We start from the raw sequence: 24,581 nt of genomic DNA, 5'->3' as shown, positions 1-24,581 counted from the left end.
ACTCAACGCAACGCTTGTTGATACCTTTGGGATTATGAAGGGCGTCCGGCGTGTTTACGTGACCCTGTGAATAAATCCATCGAGAAACGGCGTGTCAACGACAGGAGATGAAGTCATCTAGGGTTAAGTGTTTTAGGAAGCTGTAACTGTTATGGACGAACCAATATGTTTAGAAAGATGTTAAGAAAGATTTAAACACATCATTATATCCTGTCATTGCACTGCAAATTCCACTTTCGTCAAACATAAAAGTAAATATTTACAAACAACATAACATCTTTCAACCCTTAGTCCCACTCACCACTTTCAGTCCACATCGAAGTACAAACATTTTGCAACTTCGTTTCGAAAAGTCTACAAAACCTGATGACCAGTAGATATCCGATCGTCAACACTATTGCTAAGCAATTTGTTTACAAATTCCATCGCAATATGCGGCAATCCATGGTCGGTCAGTCGTCGCATACAAGTATACCAGGGTACTAAAGGCGACATGTAGTTGTTCACAGCAGCGCAGCGGCGGGTGGTGAAGGCATACCTATCCTCTATCGCCTGCCTTGCTTGGTTAGCTTCCACATTCCACCGCAGTAATAGCAGCTACCTATATGCTGGTATGTCCACCTTCTTGATACACTCTACTAGAGTGTGCTATAGATGTTGAAAAAAAAACGGATCAGGACCTTATCGTATTGGGGATTTTTTTTTGGTTTCCATGAACAGTACCTTCGAGCCTGGCACAAGAAGGATAAAAAACTTGTATTTGTGAGTACCTAGTTCTCGGATAACACTCGAATAAGGGACAATACTTAACATCATGATTCGATTTGAAGCGATTGTACCAGTATAGATTTGAAAAAGCATTAAAGCATACTTGTAAGGAAATCTTCAGCCTCTTGTTGGGTGTATATTTCTCCTTGCTGAATTCCGTCGTCATTCGACTCCTTGCCTCTTGTTGTGTGTAGGACCTGCACCTCATCCATATTGGCTCGTTCTCCAATGACGTAATATACCGTAAACATTTCACACCCATTCTCACGTTCAATAGCAATGCATGATGAACTCACCGATTGATCGTGACATCGACGATCAAATACAGTCTCACCCTAGTAGCAAACCAAATTTAATGCGGTGTGATGGTAAATCAATACAACACAACCATCCATCGCCACAAACAACACATTCACCGTTTTGTCCGGATCGGTGTTCTCGTTGTCGGTGTTTATGTTTGGGATGTCGGCATGCGGCGAATGCCGCATCCATGCGACGACTAACCAAAACAACAACGTGTTATAGAGCGGAAACATGTGTATGAGTTGAGGTTCACCGTGCCATTCACTACAAACCGAAACTTGCAAAACAAACACAGCAAAAGCAAACAACTGAGACCGCTCAAGCGTGGTGAAGCGTTTGTTTATGGAACTCAGCTCAAGTTACTCACAGCTGACGAGTGGCCATGTTCCAGCTGTTTTCCCACGGTTTGAAAGCTTTTTTTCCTGTTGTGCTGGTTGAGAGCGTCTGTATGAGGTGTACGAGGCAAGCTGGGTGGCGAGAAGCTTTTTTGTTGTAGACTTGGTGCCTCTGTTGATGCTGCACTGCAGCTACATACTTCGTCAGTGAAGTTGATTGACCAATGCCAAACTGAAGTCCAGAAACAGCAATCAACTTCAATGTCGTTGCTGGTTACGTTGCATTCTAATAATATGAGGTCAGTGCAATGAATACATAGTGGTTTCGCAGCGCGGCGTCACGAACACTAATGCAAATCTACTGGTTGAAAATATGCCCATTTGTTTTAGCCGGGAACAGCTGATTTTTGTTTACTATTTTCAACCAGTAACTCAGGTAGTGTTCTTGTAATGCAACGTGTACGTACACGCAACACCACTAAAAGCAGAAACCACTATTAATATGATATGTCCAGTGAATCATATATGTTTAGAGTTGTCGGGTTAAAAGTTGTATTGATGCTGTTTAGAAAGACGGCCAACGAGATGAAAACATGTGTTCAATACTTCGTATTGTGATATTTCATTTTGACTTCTATTTAACAACGGAAGTTTATGATTTCTTTTCATTTCTTATGCACTGCTTTTAGTTTTCATTCTCCACTGGGTTTCTATAAATTGTTTTTTTTTTCTTCTTCCTTTCACTGCTCTACCTCAGTTCTTTCTACTTCATTCTTTGGCTATTGAACATGGCGTTTTTTAATTGATTATGGTCCTTTACTCTAGTAAAACACTAAAATGAAGCAGGCCTGTGCCCAGAAGTGACGCCAAGGGAGGGGTTTTCCCAATATCGACGAAAGGCGGATGGGCGCCTAGTGTACGGAGTGTCGCTAAGAGGGGGGGGGTCAACACCAACCACGTGTCAGAAATACATAACTTTCCATATCTAATCAGCATTATGGATGGGTTATGCACACGAATGGAAATACTCACAGGAAATGGTTGAAATTCAAAAATAACATGGCTTTCTTTTTTTCATGAAATTCTGTGACATTTCCCGTCTCTGCTTCAGACTTTTTGGTTTCCGTTCCCTTCTTTAAACTTCTTCCCGAGCAACACGACTTGTATAAAAGGCAGTAACAGCAATCTTAGTGCAATTTATTCACTGTCCGTATTATCGACGATAGAACACAATTCCTTCTTCTTCAAAATCCAAAAAGCGCAGATTCTGAATCATTATGCAACTTGAATGAGAGGGAATGATAAAAAAAGGAAACAATATTTTGTCCAGATTCGAACCATGGACACCAGAAGTATTAACTACTCACCTTAGGTGCTGTCCATAAACTACGTTAACTCATTTTTGGTCATCTCAGTCTCAGACCCCCCCCTCCTCCCTTGTAGACTTTTGTCCATACAAAACATAAAAAAATTGTATGGTGCGTTGACTTTTGCCAGATCACCACAATTTGACGACTAAATTCTCTCCTCTTCAAACACTTGTTGGTTAACCTCGAGGGTTTCAGGTTGTGTAGGAAAGATAGTTTCCGAGAAAATTGATGGTTGTTTTAGGGAAAGCTTAGGGATACTCTGGTGTTCTAGGGGAGTTGTTGGGGAGCTGTAAAAGTGTTTCAGAGGAATTTCAGAGGATTTCATAAGGGTTTCAGGAATGCTTCAGGGGGTTTCTTGATATTTTAAGGGAGTTTTGGGAGGATTTCATGGGTGTTTCAGAGGGATCCAACTATCATACAATACCCTACAAACAATCTTTCTTCTTTGCGGAATACCTCTTGACACTTCCACCTCATTAAACCACCTCGAATGTTCCTTCGGCATCGGCCCTTTAAATCTCACCTTGAACCCTGTAATTTGAACGGGGACTTAGACTTGTCTATACGGAACCTCCAAACTATTCATTTTTTTGTTTTGTTTTTTTTTTTTTACGCAACTCCATAGTTTGGCCCAATAAGTCAATTTTAAGTAAAGCGATTATACTTACACTATGTAGTTTGCCTTAAATTCCAGCCAAAAAATATACTCCATGATATGTAAATTGAACTTAAATGTTTTTTTTTTTTTAATCTACTTAGCTTGAAAAATCCCCTTTTTAACAAAATTGGACCTGCCAGGTGAAGATCTAGCTGGTCATGCTTAATAGTTCAAAATTCGTTCACCAGGTGGCGTTAGTGTTAATCACGTATTTTTTTTTTTTTTAAGGTGTTTATATATTAGTCTCGGTCGTTTTAGAAAAACCAGGTGAGGCGAATTGGGCCCGACACTGGCTCGCCTGTATCCTGTTCCTTCATCATTGTGTTAAAGTCCTTCGCAAATTTCGTGCAGTTTGGGATACCAAAAGTCCGGTGCATCGTCGATTTCCGGCTGGTCATTTTCCGTTTGTTTTCCTAGTTGCGAACCGTCAGCTTCTTCCAGATGTTTCTCTTCCACCACTTCTATAACGTCGTCTTCCTCTACAACTGATTCCGATGCCGATAGCACTACATCCAATGTTCCAATGATTCCGGCGCACAGTGTTCGAATTTCGAAATCTATGATTTTGCGATCAAAATTAAATAACTTTTTTTTATGTTGGTTCTGGAGGTTTGGCGTGTTCTACAAAGTTTTTCTTCATGTTGAAAGGCGTCTTTTGATAAAATGTAATTAATGATTAATTTCCCTAGAAGTAAGACAAACATTATTTTTTTTTTTCAAAAATAAAATTTTAGAGGTTTGACGGCTTTGGCAAAGTTGTAGCCCATGATAAGAAAAAAAATCGTAGAGTATGTCAAAGCTCCACCTCTTACGGTTTACGGGATATTTTTGTGCGAAGTACCCCTAAAACCAGTTTTTTAATGTAGCTTCAACAGATTAAACCTTACAGTTTTGTAACTTTCTACAAACTTGTTCAGGACGTCAAAATACACATGTTTTCCCCAGATGTGAAATCATTATATCCAAAAAAGTTATAGGCAAATTCTTCATATTTTAAGGTGAACTTTCTCCTTAAGTAACTATTTCTGGTGCAAAATGGCGCAGATGGCACAGTCGGCAGTTGAAAGATTAGACTTTTTACTATCACTTGGGAGTGGAAATCCTCGTAGGCAATAGTGGGAATGGTTGCTTAAATACAAGTCAAAAACTTATTACGTTGCCTGTAACACAAAAAAAAATAGAAAATGATGATTGAGAAGCCCATAGTAATTTTTACTGGACTGTGCAACTTCTCGCAATATATTTACAACGTTTTTGCAGAAAACAGTGAGTTGTTATCACTCAAAATTGAAAAATCAGGAGAAAATATCGTTATAACCCGAGAATTATAACTAAAGCTAGTCTATATATAAAAATGAGTTTACACTTCATTTGAGGCAACAAAACTCAAGAACGGATAATCCGATCAGCATGACTCTGGCACGGTTCGGATCGTATTCGTGGTGGCTGTGTTTATATGTACAAAAAGTTACGAAAATCCACTAGAAAAGTAAAAAAAATATAAAGTACTGATTTTTCATGAGCTGGGAAGAAAATCAACACGATCGAAAAGAAACCAATCTAGAGTGCGGTGATGTTATGAACTCAACAGTTGTCAAACCACCAAACCAGCTTGGCAAGACAACGTTTGCCGGGTCAGCTAGTTCTTAATAAAAGTATAAAATTTCTTCAAACTTACAACATATCATATACTTGTTTATCGACCGTATTCTATTACAGGTACTCTTCGATATAACGTACAAAAAAGTTTTCTCTTTGTACGTTATATCGAAGTGTACGTTATATCGAAGCAGAGAAAAAAATAATATTTTTTATGCTAATAATGATGATTTCGACGTGAAATTAACCCCTAATAATGATTTCGGTGAAATTCACAAAACCAATAATGAAAAACATGAGTTTTCACGAAAAAGTAATTTCGTTTTTTTGTGCTTCGATATAACGTACATTTTGCTTCGATATAACGTACACTAATTTTTTCCCCAATTTGCGCTAATTCTAGGATACAAGGTTAATACTGCAAGAAAATATTGATTTGAGTGGTTTCTTAGCTTATCTGAGGGTTATTCCTGGGAAAAATTAAAATTTTCAATGTTGTACGTTATATCGAAGCAAAATGTACGTTATATCGAATTCGCTATATCGAGGGTACGCTATATCGAGGGTACGTTATATCGAAGAATACCTGTATTAACTTGATGATTTTGTGGCTATATCGGTCTCTTTCTACTCATAGTATAAGGGAGTAGAGATCAAAGTGGATAATGAAATGATAGATATGATAGAATTCGCTAGGTAGCGAACCAGTGTGAAAATTTGTAGAAAGTGGAAATCACCTTCCGATATAGCCACAAAATCATCAAGTTAATTACAACATATCCCCAAACGATTGACTACCCACCCAATAGTCATACAATTCAATGGCTACAATGGTTAGAATAATAAATGCATTTTGATAAAAATCTTCTCAGTTCTAATTAAGATAGCTGTAGTATTACATTCTTCAATACATATTTTGAGGATTTTCTGGATAAAATAAAATTAATCGTTTTAATCAAATGTGCAACTTGATATTAAATTTTATTTTCAACCCGATTGAAAAAAAATACTGTCAAAATATGGAAAATACTTCAAGTAACTGAAAAATTGTTGTGGAGCCTCGTGGCCATGCGGTTAGAGTCACCAAGCGTATAAACGTACCATGCCATGGGGTGAGGGTTCGATTGCCACTCCGAGTGATGAAACTATTCGCAAGAAATGTTTCTTTCTCGTATCCACTGGTGCTCGTAATATGTGTCGTGTCCGTTGTCTAATGTTATGTTTCGTTCAGTCTGTACAGCCTCTGGCTGAAGACGGTGTCCGTGTCTTTTTGTCTTTTCTTTTTAATAAGTGTTCGTGCAAGTGGTAGGATAAGTTCCTAAGGCAACTTTTCTTCCATGTAGTTGAAACATTTTGTACGTTTTACATTTTATTCACTAACGGAGTGTACACTCAACTGGACTTGACTGCGTTGTGTTATAGACTATAAACAATGGGTCAGATGTGCTGGGCAGATGATGTAGGGCTAGAGTTTAGAGCCGGCATTACGGATGGTGGAGATCTCGTCGAAAGCAATAAGGTTTAAAATAAAATAAAACTTTCGCATTATTTCTTTTCACCCTTTGTATTTTATTGATCTATATCTGATATATTTCAATTGCTTCCCAGTTGTAAGTGAAACTCGTGGATTACCGAAAAAGCTGTTAATCTACTATCGGTCAAATCAAAGCTTCTCCTGGTATTTTTCGATACTGAGCCCGAAGTTGAAAAGTCATACAACAAATATAAATAAAAATACATGGAAAAATAAAGTTAATAAAATGTTTTGATGCACATCTTGGACTGTTTAATATTTCATCTTTCCTATTCCTAACAATACATAACTTGAATATTGCCCCGATATATACTTCTAACAGAATTTTTTTAAAGCAACTTTATCAGAAATCGCCTGACCATCTGATAATAAACAATAGGAATTCAAAATCATCAATAACATATTCTGTTTGGTATTATTCTGTAGCAAACTTTATACAGGGATTGAATTGAAAATAATAAAATCTATTTTTTATCTACGGGAAAATAACGAAATATTGTCTTTTTAAGATTGGTATGAGCATTTTATTTGTTTTTATCCGAAAGAACATTGTGTTCCTAATGTTGCGGTATCTCATTGAATTCATATGGGATTTTGGAGGATAGGAACACTGTAGCCTGCGCACTTAAGAATTGGTACCTACACTTTCAAACGGTTTCACTTGGAAAAAAGTTTTGTTAGAAGCAATTGAAGCTTATTTATTGTAGTTTGTAGAAAAATGATAAAAAATGCTGTTTTTTTATTTTTGCCTTTCTCGTACACTAAGTGTACTGGAAATGCTATATGTTCACTCCAAAAATGACTTTTTGATCGAAGGCCCGGAGAGTCGAGTCACACATACCAATCAACTCAGCTCGACGAATTGAGGTGATGTCTGTGTGTGTGTATGTACGTGTGTATGTGTGTGTGTATGTGTGTATGTGTGTATGTATGTGGACAAAAAAACTCACGTCACTTTTTTGAACTAAATCTCAATCGATTTTAATGACTGACGGTTCATTCGACGCGGAATCTGGTCTCATTGTTTCCTATTGAAAATGGTTCGAATCGGTTTAGCCGTTCCGGAGTCATGGCCATTTAGGTGTTCCGGATCGGTACCCCAGGAAGGGGTCAGATATGAAAATGCCACAAAAACATGCATGCGACACATCAGACCGCGGCTTTTTCGATAACCTGACGAACGGAAAGGAGGAAAATAGTCTCAGGCCATATCTGAACCGGTAGTGTTCCGTAATCGGTTCCGGATGTTCCGCTGGAAGTGGCATAATATAAAAGTGAGCCAAATTCATGCATGCGACACATCAAATTGCGGCTTTTTCGATAACCTGATGAACAGCAGGACAGTGAGAAGCAAAATAGCCTTTGATCCTGCAGATACTACCGGTAGTATTCCGGAACCGGTGCCGGGTGCCCCGCCGGAAGTGGCCAAATATAAAATTGAACCAAACCCATGCATGCGACACATCAATTCGCGGCTCTTCAGATTACCTGATTAACGGTTAGCAATAAAATGGAATCAGACTATATTTAGGAAAACCAGTAGTGTTCCGGAACCGGTTCCGTGTGTCCCGCCGGAGGTGGTCAAATGTAGATGGGAACCAAACCCATGCATGCGACACATTAAATAGCAGCTTTTTCGATATTCTGAAGAACGGTAAGCAGGAAAATAGCCTTAGATCACAGCAGACTACTGTTAGTATTCCGTAAGCGGTCCCGGGTGCCCCGCCGGAAATGGTCAAATATAAATGTGAACCAAACCCTAGACCAAACCCATGCATGCGACACATCAAATAGCGGCTTTTTCGATAGCCTGGCGAACGGTGAGCAGGAAAATAGCCTCAGATCACAACAGAGACTACCAGTAGTGCTCTGGAACCGGTTCCGGATGTCCCGCCGGTAGTGGTCAAATATAAAAGTGAACCAAACCCATGCATGCGACACACCTAATCGTGGCGCTTTAGGTAACTTGATGGACGGTTAGCAAGAAAATGGTTCCAGACAATATTTGGTACAACCAGCAATATTCCGGAACCGGTTCCGGATGTCCCGCTGGAAGTGGTCAAATGCATATGGGTGTGCAGGAAAAAGTTTATCGAAGACTGTAAAGTTATTTTTGATTGTGAAATAAATTATATTTTAACTTGTTATTATCGTCTAGGTATTGATCGGCCTCCAGTAATAGTAAAGGTGATCACGCAGTCAACTAAGAGGTCTGATATTTTTAAGCTCTGCCTATACATTGAACATAACGTTGGGAATATATGCCATCAAAAAGTTTCCCAACTCGATGATGGCTTGGATGAAATTCTTGCTTTTATAAATAAAGTATTCATACGATTCAGGATGCTTATGTCGACGGAAAGATCATAAGTACATATTCGACGAGAAAGGCACTATCACCACTAGGTGGATTAATCCGGGTTTTTTAGATGAACTATTGATCTGACTTCATAAATAGCGCCAGTTTTTATCTGCACAAATGGAGCCAAAACCACTCATCGTCAGATTAAAGATTTGTGTAGTAATATGAAATTGCCAAACCCACCAATTACGCAGTATAGAATCGTTTTAGGTATTATGATTGTTGATTAAGGAAGGTAAAATATTCCATGTGTGTTTTAACCTTCCAGGACGCGCGCCATCAAACAACCGAAACTGCACCGCGCTCGCGCTGTATACGAAAAGCGAGGTTTTTTGGCAGTGTTGTACTTTTTACAACAGCGCGCGCGCTGAAGGGTTAAAATTACCAATACATATAGCTATAGTAAGCCTTCGAAGAGTTTTATGGAAAATCAAAGGCTTTCATACATACATACATACATGTACATATGTATGCAGAATTTTTAAAGTAGTTTCTGGAGCGATTTTTGAATGTCTGGTTGAATTCTTGAAGGAATTATTGGAAAAATTTATGGAGGGATTCTTGTAGGAATTTCTGATAGAATTCTCGGAGGAACTCTTGGATAAATTTTCGAAAAATTTCTTGAAAAAATCCAGGATGACTTCTTCCAGGAATAATTGGTTGAAATTCTTGGAGGAATACTTAGAAAGATTCTTCGAGGAATTCTTGGCGAAAGTCTTGGAGGAATTTCTGAAGGATTTTTTGGTGGAGCTACACCGATAAAGAAAAGAGATTCAAGAGTAGAGCTTGTGGATCTTTAAAAACACCACCCCCGGCGAAGACTGGCGCTCGAGCCTAGCTACTTAGCACTGTAGTTGGAGGAAATGCCAATGCAGAACCCGTAGCTTCCGGGAAGGTAAGCCCAACTCCCTGGGTTAGTGGGTTGGTGTCAGGCCCTGCGAGCCAGCCGTAAAAAAGACTAGCACCGTAAAATCAACAAGAGAAGAATGCGAACCGATACCAAAGTGCTATCCCAGATCATCTTCCGTCGTCTTTCACCTAAAGTAAATGAGTTCGTGGGAAGTTACCAAGCCGGTTTCATCGACGGCCGGTCGACAACGGACCAGATCTTCACCGTACGGCAAATCCTCCAGAAATGCCGTGAATACCAGGTCCCAACGCATCACCTGTTCATCAACTTCAAAGCGGCATACGACAGTATCGACCGCACAGAGCTATGGAAAATTATGGACGAGAACAGCTTTCCCGGGAAGCTGACTAGACTGATAAGAGCAACGATGGACGGTGTGCAGAACAGCGTAAGGATTTCGGGTGAACTATCCAGTTCATTTGAATCTCGACGGGGACTACGACAAGGAGATGGACTTTCCTGCCTACTATTCAACATCGCCCTGGAAGGTGTTATGCGACGAGCCGGGCTCAACAGCCGGGGTACGATCTTCACGAAATCCAGCCAATTTGTATGTTTTGCGGATGACATGGATATTATTGCTAGGACATTTGGAACGGTGGCAGAACAGTACACCCGCCTGAAACGTGAAGCAGCAAAGGTCGGACTGGTGGTGAATGCGGCTAAGACAAAGTACATGCTGGTAGGTGGGACTGAGCGAGACAGGACAAGCCTTGGCAGCAATGTTACGATAGACGGGGATACTTTCAAGGTGGTAGAAGAATTCGTCTACCTCGGTTCCTTGCTAACGGCTGACAATAACGTGAGCCGTGAAATACGAAGGCGCATCATCAGTGGAAGTCGTGCCTATTATGGGCTCCAGAAGAAACTGCGGTCAAAAAAGATTCACCCCCGCATCAAATGTACCATGTACAAGACGTTAATAAGACCGGTGGTTCTCTACGGGCACGAGACGTGGACGATGCTCGAGGAGGACATGCAAGCACTCGGAGTTTTCGAGCGACGGGTGCTAAGGACGATCTTCGGCGGCGTGCAGGAGAACGGTGTGTGGCGGAGAAGGATGAACCACGAGCTCGCTGCACTTTATGGCGAACCCAGCATCCAGAGGGTAGCCAAAGCCGGAAGGATACGGTGGGCAGGGCATGTTGCAAGAATGCCGGAAAACAACCCTGCAAAGTTGGTGTTTGCTAACCATCCGGTTGGTACAAGAAGGCGTGGAGCGCAGAGATCACGATGGGCGGACCAGGTGGAGCGTGATCTGGCGAGTGTTGGGCGTGACCGACGTTGGAGAGCTGCAGCTGCAAATCGAGTATTATGGCGGCAAATTGTTGATTCAGTATTATCATGAATTTGATGTTAACTAAATAAATGAAATGAATGGTATTTATTTTCTAAAACATTTAAGAAAATGCAATTTTTTCTAAAATTATTTAAAGTTTAAGAAGCTATTAAGAAAGTTTTCGTTAAATTTATTGAAAATAACTTCAAATTTGATGCTTCCTGAAGAAATCTGTATCACATTCTGTATTTTTCTGTACTCTGTATCTTGTCTGTATAGCAGAAGATCAAAAATCTTTATAATACAGAAAAATCTGTATATCTGGCATCTCTGGCCAAGAGCGAGTTTCCGGATCCCCAGAGGGAACTACTGGCAGAGTTTCTACAATGGGAGTTCCTATTGGAATGTGCAGAGTACATTCCTGGCAAAGTTTCCAAAGGGAATTTCCGGTAGAACTTTAGGAGGGAATTTCAGGCGTAATTTTCAGAGTGAATTTCCGGAGGGATCCACTGACGGATTCAGGTGGAATCTCCAGATGGATTTACCGGCAAAATCCCAAAACAGAATTCATGGAGGAATCCCAAGATGAAATTTCCAGTGGAATCTCTATAGGGGATTCCTGGTGGAAGCTCCAGAGAGAATTCCCGGTGAGATCCACAGACGGATTCGGGAAGAATCCCCAGAAGGAATTCCTGGCGGAATCCTTAGAGGAAATATCCGGCCGCTATTAAAACGGGACCTTTCCATCGCATTCGATTTATTGAACCTCTAAGGCAGGGATGCCAGATGATTTGATTATCACTTGTTCAAAAATCTGTATCCCATACAAAATTCTGGTGAAAATAAGTTTTCTATTATACAAGAAAAAAGTTAATTTAATTTAAAACGTAACCTGGGCAGATGCTCAAAAATCTATATAATAAGATAAATATGTATATATGACATCTCTGCTCAGTGATAACAAAACAAGAGCTGTACATAAATTGATGCTTTATTGCTTCTCAATGAACTAAATATTAAGGATACAGGTAATGCCACAAACGATCTAAATACTAAATACTGGTCGCAGTGGTTAACCCAAACAGAAAAAAACTACAGTTTGCAAAATCTTTACGAGATTGGTTCATTTTAGCCAAAAGATGCTCTTCAAGGCGTTTTCAAGAAGTTTTTTTTATGTATGAATCTAGGATGGCGATGGGTATTATCGGCAGGTTTGTTCTCCTCGTCATGGAGGGTTTTGTGGACCGAATATAACTCAGCTTGGTTGGGAAGGATTTAAGGCCTACTCTGAGCTCTACAGGTTTCAATAACCCCACCATGACGAAGAGAACAAAACTGCCGAGAATACGTTAAATCCCCTATTTTAAGTAAAAAAAAATGGTTACGAAAATCCTTCACAGAGCAGCATAAAACATAAAATGTTGCTTTGGAGATTTAAACTACTTTTATCATTGTCGTATAAGGCCGTTACAAATATTTATTTCACTTTTTGTCCCTCCACTCTTTGGCTGGTCGAGGGGGAGGGGGAATAAAAATAATAAAGCATTTAATCTGAAAAATACTAAATACTCAAAACAAATCCGATTGTTAAAGAATTTTTGGCACGACCCGATATTTTGATAAATATTTTTTTATCTGCTCCCACAAAATGCAGAATCCAGCCAAAATTTTTTGAAGGGGGGAGACAAAAAGTCAAAATTAAATTTGTATCAGCCTAAACGAATAATTTAATTAATTTTTTGAATATTAATATGCGATAATAAAACGAAACCGTTTTCCCAGTAATGGTTCTCATTTCACCTGTGAAAAACCTTAATCAGTTAAGGATACATAATAGAAAATGCTTAATAATCACGTCTCGGCAAGCCCGTGCACAAGGGAGGGGTTTTGGGGGTCCTACGATAATACAGATAAAAATGAATACATACTTCTTATACTTTATTTCTTCAAGTATCCATCAATTTAGGATCAATAAATATATAAGTTTTAATTAATTCAATTACTCAAAGTTTCACGCTTTCAAGGCTGCACAATCTGTAATAAATTAAACGTCTAGTCATCACATCACACTAGAACGAACACAAACTTTTATTGAGTTTACTGAAGCACTAAGTCGGTGTCATTATTCGACTGCGTCGTTGATTTAATTCAATTCCTTGTTGTCAGTCAGCCTATACGACTCAACTGCCGAATGAGTTTTGCCCATTTTTCTATCCGATCTGAACCGCACATACTGTATCGTTCTACATGTGACGTTGGTGCGAATTGAACCACCCTTTCTAAAATATTACGCGCAATTAAAAATCACTTAATAAAAGCCGCCACACGGACACCCTTCCACTTTAGTGTCATCGGAACTGCCGATATAAATCATTCCAATAGAATCCACCGCCGGCTACAAAGTCCACGTCGAAAGTTGTAAACTCCCAATTAATCACTGATTTCTTTCTTCATCAACAGATGATCTAAAATGATCGTCGAAGGTCTTTAGGCGTTCGACTGCAACCCCCCGCACATCACTGCACCACCGTGCAACACCGTGTGACACTCACCGATAGGAGCCGAACAGCAAACGAGCGCGATGGAGCTGCCAAAGGGAGCCAGAATTACGCACGCCGGGCTGCTGCAGCACACTCCAGATGGCAAAACGGAGATCCAGAAGATCACCCAAGCTGGTTTGGTGGCACGGTCCCCGGAAGGGACCGCCGCCAAGGGTATGAACATCCGAGGTAATGAGGACCTTTGGGTTGAGATTCAGGCGAATACTTTTAAGAACTGGGTAAACGAGCATGTGAGGGAGTCTGGATTGCGGGTGAGTATGGGTTCATTAGTCACATTAGGAGATGTGTATTGATGTGGGTCTGATCGTAGGTCAACGATTTCCACGAGGATTTCTGCGACGGCACATTCCTGTGTGCCTTGGTGGAAAGTCTTCAGAAGCGTCCTCTGAAGCCCAACTGGAATAAGCGACCCGCCAATCAGCACCACTATCTGGAGAATGCTACCACGGCGCTGAATGCCATCGAAGCGGACGGAGTGAAACTAGTCAATATCGGAAACGTTGACATTGTCAACGGGAATGTCAAGCTGATCCTGGGTCTGATTTGGTCCCTGATCGTGCGTTACCAGATCGGAAGGAGTAAGTTCCCGCCGCGAAAGCTGATGCTGGCGTGGTTGCAAGCAGCTTTGCCGGACTGCAAGGTGACGAACCTGACGACAGACTGGAACAGCGGAGTATTGCTGTCGGCCTTATTGGACTACTGCGAACCGGGGCTGTTTCCACATTGGCGTACGCTGGATGTTCACGATTCGGTTCGGAACTGTGAACGAGCGATGAAGATCGCTTACGATCGGTTTGGAATACCGAAAGTGCTGGAGCCGGAATATTTGGCATCCAGCTGGTTGGATGAACTTTCTGGAATGACGTACTTGTCGTACTTCATGAAACCTGATGGACCGGGCTACAACGCAACGATGCGGTGGGTGAACAGTGCCGTCAAACGTCCGGTCAACAACTTCACGGTAAGTGAACTCTTAGTTTCAAAATGCTACTTTTTCATCAACCCTTATCATTTTCAGACCGACTTTAACGACGGAAAAGTGTTCTGTGAGATCATCAAGGATCTCGGCGGTCCCGTACCGGATCCGAACAAGTTGAGTTCCGACCCGATGATGTGGGAGAGCAATCAGAACAAGGTCATCGAAGGTGGGCTTAAGCTGGGAGTGAAACCAGTACTAGCTGCCAAGGATATGGCCACTGCGGATGAAGAACATCTCGGAATCATGGCTTATACCACGTGGCTGCGGTGGGTAATTCCAAGAGCTCCCCTGGCGGACATGTTGGCAGTGCACCTGGAGAGTACATCCGGAAGGATTGGTGAGCAGACTAGATTCCGAGTGGAGGTTCTTTCTCGGGAAATTGACTTGAGCAGCGTTAAGGCATACGTAACCACTCCCAACAGCAATGCGTTGCATCCGGTGAAGTTGAACTCCAGAGGTGAGGGTGCTTACATTCCGGATAAGTACGGTATGCACGAAATAGTGTTGGAGGTTGACGATAATCAGTAAGTAGAAGCGGAATGTGTGATAAAAGACAGGAGAGCTAAAACGTACTAATTCTATTCTAGATTGGGTGGCCATTTCTTCCGAGTGCTGCCTCGGCTGGTTACAGTACCTCCTCCAGGGATGGCTCCTTGCGCTCTGGGAAGTTTGGTTGAGGTACTTGTAAACGCAACCGGTGCTCCGAAATCTGAAGATATTCTGGTGACAGCATACAGCCCATCCGGAAGACCATTGAAGTGTCCACTGAAGAAGGTAATTATACATCCAAACAGATATAACTCAGTATTCAATACGAACTTCAGTTGGCTTCAGGTGGATCCTAATTAGGGTTCTTAAAGGTTCTAACTAAAAGTTTCGAATGGATCTTGTCAAGTATTTCACCAAAGATTCAACTCAAAACAACAAACGAATCGTGCTCAAACTTGAAACAGAACATGTTCAAGGATCAACTTCGAATTTAGCTTAGGACTTCCAAAAGAACCCTTCTCAGCCATCCTAATGATCATTGCGAATGATTAGAAATGGATTGTGCTTAAAATTTCAAACAAAGTTGGCATAAGATTCCGACCGGAGTATATTCAAGATTTACCAACGAATACAGTTGAGAATTTTCAACAGTTCCGCCAGAATTTTGTTCAATCCCTAATCAGGACATGAGAAGCATGATACATTTGTAGAATACTAGAGCTGTTATCAACTCCACTGCTGGAGGAATTTACTATTGTTAGAAATCCAATCTCCTGTAGAGCTATGGGTACGCTTGTCATTCCCATTCATCTGCCGGGCACGCGATTCAACAACTTTTTTTTACGCTGCAACTTCCCAAAACGTTCAAAAGTTCACTTTTTGAAGAAACAGTGAATTTATTCCTTGCCACTCTTCTTCTTCTTCTTTATGGCTCTACGTTTCCACTGGAACTTGGCCGGCCTCTCTTTAACATAGTGATCTTTAAGCACTTCCTCAGTTATTAATTGAAGGGCTTTCTTTGTCTGCCATTGCATGAATTCGTACATTGTGAGACAAGGAAAATGATACACGAATCGAACCCGCCGTCTCCGGATTGGCGATCCATAGCCTTAACCACTAGGCTAACTGGAGACCCGCCATCCTGTTTTTTTTTTAATTGACACAACATCTCAAGAGTTTATTCAAGTAGGAATGCCAACGTTCAACTTAATGTTACAACGATATTTGAAAGGTCCCGGAAAGAGATGTTGAAGGTATCAAAAGGTACCTAGCGTGGGCATGAGTTATTGCTGGTTATTGTATATTGTACTAATATTGGTCTACTGCTTCAAAACATCTTTTAGCAGAGAGTTTGTAGTTCACACAACACGCGAGATCAATGCGAACTGATTCCGGATGAATAATCCTCAGATTTTTTTCCCAACTCAAACTTCCTTTTGTCTCTATTCCAGATCGATCACGGACACAGTGCCATATTCAAACCGGACGAGGCCGGTGTTTGGGAGATTGCCATAACGTACCAGGGACGTCACATCCAGGGTGGTCCATTTACCTGCTCGGTATTCGACCCCAGTGGTGTCTCGGTGCACGGATTGGACGGTGCCATGCCCTTGCGGGCTCACTCCTTCGAAGTGGATGCCCGTGGAGTTGGAGTAAGCGGAGAACTGCACGTCGATATTGTGCACGAGAAACGCTCACTTGTTTGCTCAGTGGAGAAGTTGCAGGAGAACAAGTACCAAGTGACGTTCATGCCAAGACAGAATGGAAAACACCGAGTGTACATCTACTTCAACGGATATGACGTGAAGGGATCTCCGTACATCATGCGTGTCGGCAGTAAGGGACGTTCCGGCAAGACCCGGAGTAGTCCACAGCATGATAGCCGAATGAGGTCCGAGAGTCCTTCTTATCACTTCCACAGCTCATCATTGAACAGAAAGAGCGAAGTCAAACGAGACATCTACTCTCCGCAAACAGTTCCATTATCAAAAGAGATTTACAGCACTCGATTAACTTCCCCGCTCCGAGAAAGTCCTTCACCTAAGGATATTCTCAACAGCAGCAGTTTCAAAACGGAATACAAAAATCTTGCATCTGAAAACGATCACAGCTTCAAAAAGAGTACTGAACTGCTGGCCAGCGATTTCAAGACTCCCCCGAAGGACGATGGCTTCAACTATGTTAAAACAGTTCGTACAGAGAACCACGTTACCAAAACAATCCGTCAGCATCGTGACTCGGAAAGTCCCATTCTGCTTCGTGCCAGCCCCGGACTGAAAAGTCCCCAAACCGTGTCTTCAACGATCTACGAATCCAACGCCCGTAACGCAACGGCTAGTCCGAAATTCTACACTTCCACAACCCGTTACGTCCCGTCACCAGTAGAGCCACGCATCGCCAGCCCAATCAATATGCACGAGAAGAACGAAACGTACAAAGTTACCGAACGGGAATCCACCTACAAATCCACAATCACGCGAGACGTCGCCCGTGACAGCCCAATAGAGATGTACAAGGTCACCTCCCCATCCACGGTAGATTACTCGTCCAACATCAGGGTGACCTCCAACAACGGGCCATCCCGTCGTGACAGCCGCGATGTGATCAGCAAAACAAAACACATGTTTTCACAAAACTCCCTGGAATCCCTGGCCAACCTAACCGAGAAGCAACTGAACACGGATCTGACCTTCGACCGCACGGTTGACTCCCAAACGGAGAAGAATACACACTTCAACAAGTTCTCGCTCGGTGAGAACAACTACCGCAGTGATCGTAAACTGATCGACGACGAAGGACTGTACCGCCCCGGAGGATACCTGAAGAACTACAAGACGGAATCGAGCGAGCGCTACGAGAAGTACACCACATTGAACAGCGGATTCGAACCGATCGGTCGGGACGTTACCGGTGCTAGGGCCATTCGGGTCCAGGACATTCCCGACGGAGTACTTGGGCGGCCGGTGGAATTTGAAAGTAAGAACCATTCATTAACGATCAATAAAAGTCCACTAGAACTCATCCACCCCTATTTATTTTAGTTGACGGTTCCCAAGCCGGGTCCGGAAATCTGGAAATTTTGGTAAACGGTGGCCGTGTGACCTCAGCGGTGCGTGCCCTGGGAAACCAACGCTTCATTGCTAGTTTTACGCCGCACGAATCGGGAGTACACACGGTGCAGATCACGTTCAACGAAGAAACCGTACCAGGTAAGCGACTGAAATTGCAACTGAGTTTTGGTCATTGATTGGTATCCGAACGGAATCCAGCCTGGTGGGAATCATAATCCGAAAGTATTTCAAATACCATAAAGCATTCAACCAAAGATTTTCGAAATGTTTATATTGACAGACGCTTGTCTAGCATTACAATGACGGGTTCGTCGCCTGAACAGACAAGTCTCTTGCCAGCCCGTAGTAGATAGATATTACAGATGCTGTTTTTAATCATTATCAAGCACCAAAGAATGTCTCCCAACCAGTCAAACCATACACTCAGTAGCAAAAAAAAGCCGAGCTGATTTTTCTCTTAAAATGCGTCATGTTCAATCTGCTGCAACTTTGACAATTATCAATATTTTTGGCTGAAAATTTAACCACATCATCATCAATATATTGATAATGTATGGACAAAATTTCAAATTGATAGAAGTTATATATTTTAAGTTATAACAACTTATATGAAAAAATCCATTTTTGGACATACCGTTTTCAAAAATCCGTATTTCAGTGAAAAATTTACGTAGCTTCATAAAAATTTCACTGCAGTGTCAGTAAATATAGGAAATGTTGTGGTCAAAATTTGAAATGTTTTCATACAGCGGTTTGGGCCACAGAAATCGTCAAAGTTGAAGTACCACTGTGGGTGCCTACAGTTTTCACTCCATATTGACCACGCTGATACACCGGGGCAGAAAAAAAGCCGAGGTCAATTCGTTCCATTAATGTTTTGATCTAAGTTTTTATAAACCATCTATATTATATGACATATTTTTAAAACTTTTCGTGTGGTCTGCTTGTTGTTTATGCCATTCTACAAGTAACATATAGTACGTTACGCGTTACACGTAATGCGTTACAAACATACGTATATTAGTGAATATACAAGTAGTTTGAATAATTTACAAATTTTGACTACTGTTAAAACCTTATCATAGGCAAACACGTGATGTTACATGCCTTTCTATATCATACTTTGTGGTTCTCAATTATACCACACAGCTTGTTTACTTATAAATGTTTTTTTACAGTGGCCAAAATTTGTAAATTATACAAACTACTTATATATTCACTTACATATGTATGTTTGTAACGCATTAGTAACGCATTACGTGTAACGCGTAACGCACTATTTGTTACGTGTAGAATGTCTTAAACAACTAGCAGACCACACGAAAATTTATAAAAATATGTCATATAACATGGATTGTTTATTAAAACTTAGATCAAAACATTGATTGAACGAATTGACCTCGGCTTTTTTTCTGCACCGGTGTTTCAGCGTGGTCAATATGAAGTGAAAACTGTAGGCACCCACAGTGGTACTTCAACTTTGATGAATTCTGTGGCCCAAACCGCTGGATGAAAACATTTCAAATTTTGACCACAACATTTTCTATATTTACTGACGCTGCAGTGAAATTTTTATGAAGCTACGTAAATTTTTCACTGAAATACGGATTTTTGAAAAAGGTATGTCCAAAAAAGGATTTTTTCATATAAGTTGTTATAACTTAAAATATATAACTTCTATCAATTTGAAATTTTGTCCATACATTATCAATATATTGATGATGAAGTGGTTAAATTTTCAGCCAAAAATATTGATAATTGTCAAAGTTGCAGCAGATTGAACATGACGCATTTTAAGAGAAAAAATCAGCTCGGCTTTTTTTTTTTGCTACTGAGTGTAGATACCAAAGATTATGTTGTTTGAAAAGTAATAATGCTGTGGATTACCTACTCTAAATACGGCTATACTAGGGGATAGCTGCATGTTAGAGGTATAAGGTCATATTCATCCAAAAGGCTACGAATGTGATGGGGGGAATGGAAGCGATACCTTATTAAGAGGTGGTAGATTGTAGTTGTGTTTCTGGCAACAGAAACGCTTTCTTCATGGGAAATGTGGCGTTGTTATTGAGGAGTTGCATTTTCCAATTCGTATAAAGCCAAAGTCCGTGACTATTTTATATCTCACTGTAAACATGCCAATCTGAAAACAGCGGATTTGAATCCAGTTCTATTCAACTACTTTGATATGGCTCTTTCTTTATTCCTACTGAGAAATGTTGATACGAGTTTCTGTATTCAACAAATGTGAACATGAATATTGAGCAAAACTAAGACCCTGGTTGGATTCCGATTGGAACGTAGAACACTGGTAGAAGAGGAAAATGAACAAAAAGAGTAACATAACATAATGCAATCTTTGCACATAGTATAAAAATGTTCTCATTACTGCTGCAGAGAGAAGGGTGGAATAATTGTAATAACGTATACGTTTATTTTATTTCTATAGTTTAAGGGGGATTAGAAATAAGGCTGCTTTGCTATCCCTAGCATTAAGGCGCACGTTTGACAGTATGTAATAGTTTTTCGTATTATTGTTTTGAAATTGAATACAAAATTAAATTGTTTGAGACTTTTGATTTTTTTTTATCTGTATTAACGAGATGTTTAGCCCTAGGCTAGTTCATCTCAGGACGCACGCTTTGCTTCCCTTCCGAAGGAAGAACCCGCATTTTCTGAATTTGTTGGGAGTGGGATTCGATCCCAAGTCCTCTGCGTGATAGTCAAATGTTCCTACCATCACACCAGGTCCGTTCCACGACTTTTGGAAATCCCTTTACAAATTGTAGCTGTTGTCATCATTTTAGAATTTTTTTTCTAGAATTGCCGTTCTTCAAAAAATCCAGAAAATAATCATGCTGCAGACTAGACGTGCACGCTCCAAACCCTCGTCACGAAACAGCTTGATATTCAGCACAAATCGGGTGTTTGTGACTTTCAAGTGGACAAATCGCCGTTTTTTTATATGCGGTACAGATTAAGTACACAGATTTTACATGCAAACTATTGAAACGGATTAAACAGATTTTTTTAAAACTCATTTGGCATCCCTTGTGGCCACGCACTGCTGTAGTAGGTAATGGACCAGTGAAGCAATTTTTTCTGGCATTCACCGCATGTAAACAAAGGCGCCATCGTATATAGCATTGTGACTGACAGCAGTGGAGTTATGTCAAACACACAAGGCTACGGTGGCATTATCTATTCATTCCAAAGCAGCCGTTTTAGTTAATTTAGTGACTGATATTCTTCGGCTTTCTCACAGGATTCTAGGGTGATCTCCATTCGAGTTCTGGGGAAACTCTTCTCAGGTTTCAGGGAGAATTCCTCTCAAGATTCCCTACGCATACCTTGAAGCATCCCTTTCACATCTCTGGGGTAAATTATGTTAGCATTTTTTGAGGCATCCTTCTCAGGGCTCTAAGGCATTGGATACCCTTTTCAAGATTTTGGGATAATCTGCGGGAACATCTTTCAGGATTCTGGAGAAGCTTTCTGAATTCTAGGAGAATCATTCTCAATATTTTGAAAGAATCTCTCTAGGAATATTGAGAAAATTCCTTCTCAGTGCTCTCAGCAAACTGCAGCAATTTCTGTCAGAATTCGCAGGAAATCCCTCTCAGGATTATGGAGCAGTCTTGTCTATAAGAACCCGTCTCAGAATTCTGAATGAGTTTCTCTCAAGATTCTGAGGGAATTCCCCTCAGAATTCTGCAATTAGATTTCTTTTAATATAATGAAATCGGAGATTCGTCATTTGCTTCAGAAATTCATCCATGATGATTTTCAGAAATCCTTTAATGATTCTTCCAGAAATTTGTCAAAGGATTTATTTGGAAAACTTTTCATGAATATCTTCAGGTAGTTCTCCACGGATACATTTAAAAAAATTAAGAAATCCCCAAAGCTTATCCTTCCAGAGAATTGAAAAATAAATCAGCCAGAAATCCTCTCGGATATTTCTGTCGAGGATTCGTTACCCGAGCAGAAGGGCATACCTTACAAATAACATGCGAAAATCAACATGTGCTCTAATACCTATGAATGTTATTGCTGCGTTTTTCTTCGAAATATTATAAGAACATCACAATAACAGTTGGAGGCATTTGAGCAGAGTTTGGTATTGATGTAGTATTTGTTGGTTTAGCAGTGAAAATAACCGAAGAACAAGATTCGTAACTCATCATCTGTGAGTTATTAGCGAATCCAATATTTTTTTCCGAAGAAACTATTTCTAATTATCAGAGTCTTGAGCTGTCGCATATCGTAACGTTTGCTTGACAACCTAATATGGTTCCTGTAGTGAAATTTAGCATCAAACTGTTGGTGGCGCTTCTGGCGGCCAAGTTACCAACTAATCATATGAACCAAAGTTCTAAATGGTAGATCTTTTCAAACCCTAAAACTTTGCCGAAGCAAGTATTGCGCTATCTCTTAACACACCCGGGATAATTGGTCACACCCCCAAAAAGCCCAAGTTCCATAAGCTTAGTCTCCTATTAAGCGGATTCCAATTGCGCCCCCGACCAGTGATTTTACAAGAGTATCGACTGTAGAATGATTGGTAAACCATCACTGCACTTTAAAAATGTATTGAAAATATTTTAAAATTGAAATCTTCAAAAGAATCAATATAAAAATATATATGACGGACTTACCCCATAGGGGTGACGGTGTTACCCGCACTGAATTAAAAACATCAATATTTTCTATGGTTGTGTTATGTGCATTGTTCGCCAGAATTAACATAATTTGACAATTATAATGCACAAGTCTTTTAAAAAACTAATGAATCAAATATTCTGCGTACTGAAAATATCAATTTTCATCTTACATTTATTTTTAAAAATCCAAATGCTTAAGGTGACGGGGTTACCCCTTCCTCCCCTATTCCTTTTTGTTATTTTGCCTTTTATTACCACCTAAGGAAGGGCATATCAAGGTATGGTAGTATTTAAGATAAATACCCAAGTAACACACTTGACACAGAGGAGTCACGGCGGCGCAGGTATTTGTTGCGCAGATGTCACTATGACTAACTTCTAGCAAACAAGTATTTATTTGTTAGAAGTGAGTCACAGTGACTTCTGCGCAACAAAAACCTGCGCCGCCGTGACTCTTCTGTGACAAGTGTGTTACTTGGGTACCTAAATATGTTATTCACTTGTTATTTTCTTCTGCTCAGGTAATAACACTTATAGTTTCCATTACATTTTTTCCAAAGTTTTCTGGAGATTATCATAAAAAAAAATAATTAAAGAACTTCTTTATAAAGCCTTACTTGGATTCCTTCAGAAAATATTTAAAAAAATACCCTCCAGAAAGTTTTTGATGGATTCCTTTCTAAAGTTCGTTTAAAACTTATACCATGGGTTTATTCAAAAATTGTTCCAAAATTAGCTTTCGAGATTTCTCTGAAAATTTCTCAAAAAACTTATCTAGAGCACCTTTAATGGATTTCCTCTGAATTCCTCCATTCTTCCGAAGTTTTGTTCAGAAATTCTTCCAGGAATACCTTGAGAAATTTCCCTGGAGATTCCTACAGATTTTTTTTATTAAATACCTTCATAAATTAATTGATGGATTCCATCAAGAAAACTTCATTTGATAGCTTTCAAAATTGCTCCATGGCTTACTGCAAAAGATTTTCTTGACGAAATTTTTTGAGAATTTCTCCATAAATTTATCCATGAATTCTTTAATGTTGATTTCCATGAGTTCCTCCTGAAACTCAAAGATTACCTCAGAAATTCATCTAGGGATTCGTTTAGAAAAGCATTTGAAGATTTCTCCAGGGAATTCTTCACACATTTCTACAAAGATTACTTTAAACATTCTTTCAAATACGCTAACATAAATTCGTCCAATGGTTTCTTAGAATAATTTTCCAGAGATTCAATTAGAAATTCATCATCATCTCTAGAAAAATTTCTGCAGGGGCTCATGTAGAGATAATTTCAGGATTTTCCCTTGATATTTCTAAAGGTAGTTCTTAGTTCTTAACTATCGGTTTAATATGTTTATAGCTTTTCACGAGTTTATATGTTGCCATAATGTTTATCAGTAATACTGTTGCAGCACGGTGCACACTAAAAAATTCAAACTTTATACCATTTTTCATTGTTTTTTGTTTTCGATTTTTGGCAGTTAAAACAAGATTTTGCACACGTCTAAGAAATTCCTATTATTTTTATTCAATTCAATAAGGATCATTATCTGTTTATATAGTGCACGTAGCAACTTACCAAGGCTGGTGAAATTCGAACTAGGTACGGGTCTTCTTTTAATAGCAATGCAAACTTGTCCGCTTTAAAAATTGAGCAGTCCTCACAAACGGATATGTACGTATGCTATACGATTGTT

The 24,581-nt window shown here is 40.1% G+C and overlaps 1 protein-coding gene across 4 annotated transcripts in view; it reads left to right on the top strand.

The window, feature by feature from the left end:
- Positions 1–24,581, top strand: part of LOC109415818 (filamin-B) — a 198,509-nt gene that overhangs the window by 75,810 nt on the left and 98,118 nt on the right. For all 4 annotated transcript variants that reach the window (XM_029869278.2, XM_062853062.1, XM_029869279.2 and 1 more), the window contains exons 2-7: positions 13,579–13,930; positions 13,990–14,640; positions 14,698–15,182; positions 15,246–15,432; positions 16,599–18,123; positions 18,189–18,356. In XM_029869278.2, the coding sequence (XP_029725138.2) occupies positions 13,700–13,930; positions 13,990–14,640; positions 14,698–15,182; positions 15,246–15,432; positions 16,599–18,123; positions 18,189–18,356 (3,247 nt within the window). In that variant the 5' untranslated portion in view covers positions 13,579–13,699. The remainder of the gene's footprint in view (positions 1–13,578; positions 13,931–13,989; positions 14,641–14,697; positions 15,183–15,245; positions 15,433–16,598; positions 18,124–18,188; positions 18,357–24,581) is intronic.

Source organism: Aedes albopictus, chromosome 2 (genome assembly GCF_035046485.1).
Source record: "Aedes albopictus strain Foshan chromosome 2, AalbF5, whole genome shotgun sequence".
NCBI classification, from domain to species: Eukaryota; Metazoa; Arthropoda; class Insecta; order Diptera; family Culicidae; genus Aedes; species Aedes albopictus.
This window is presented reverse-complemented; position numbering and strand designations above follow the sequence as displayed.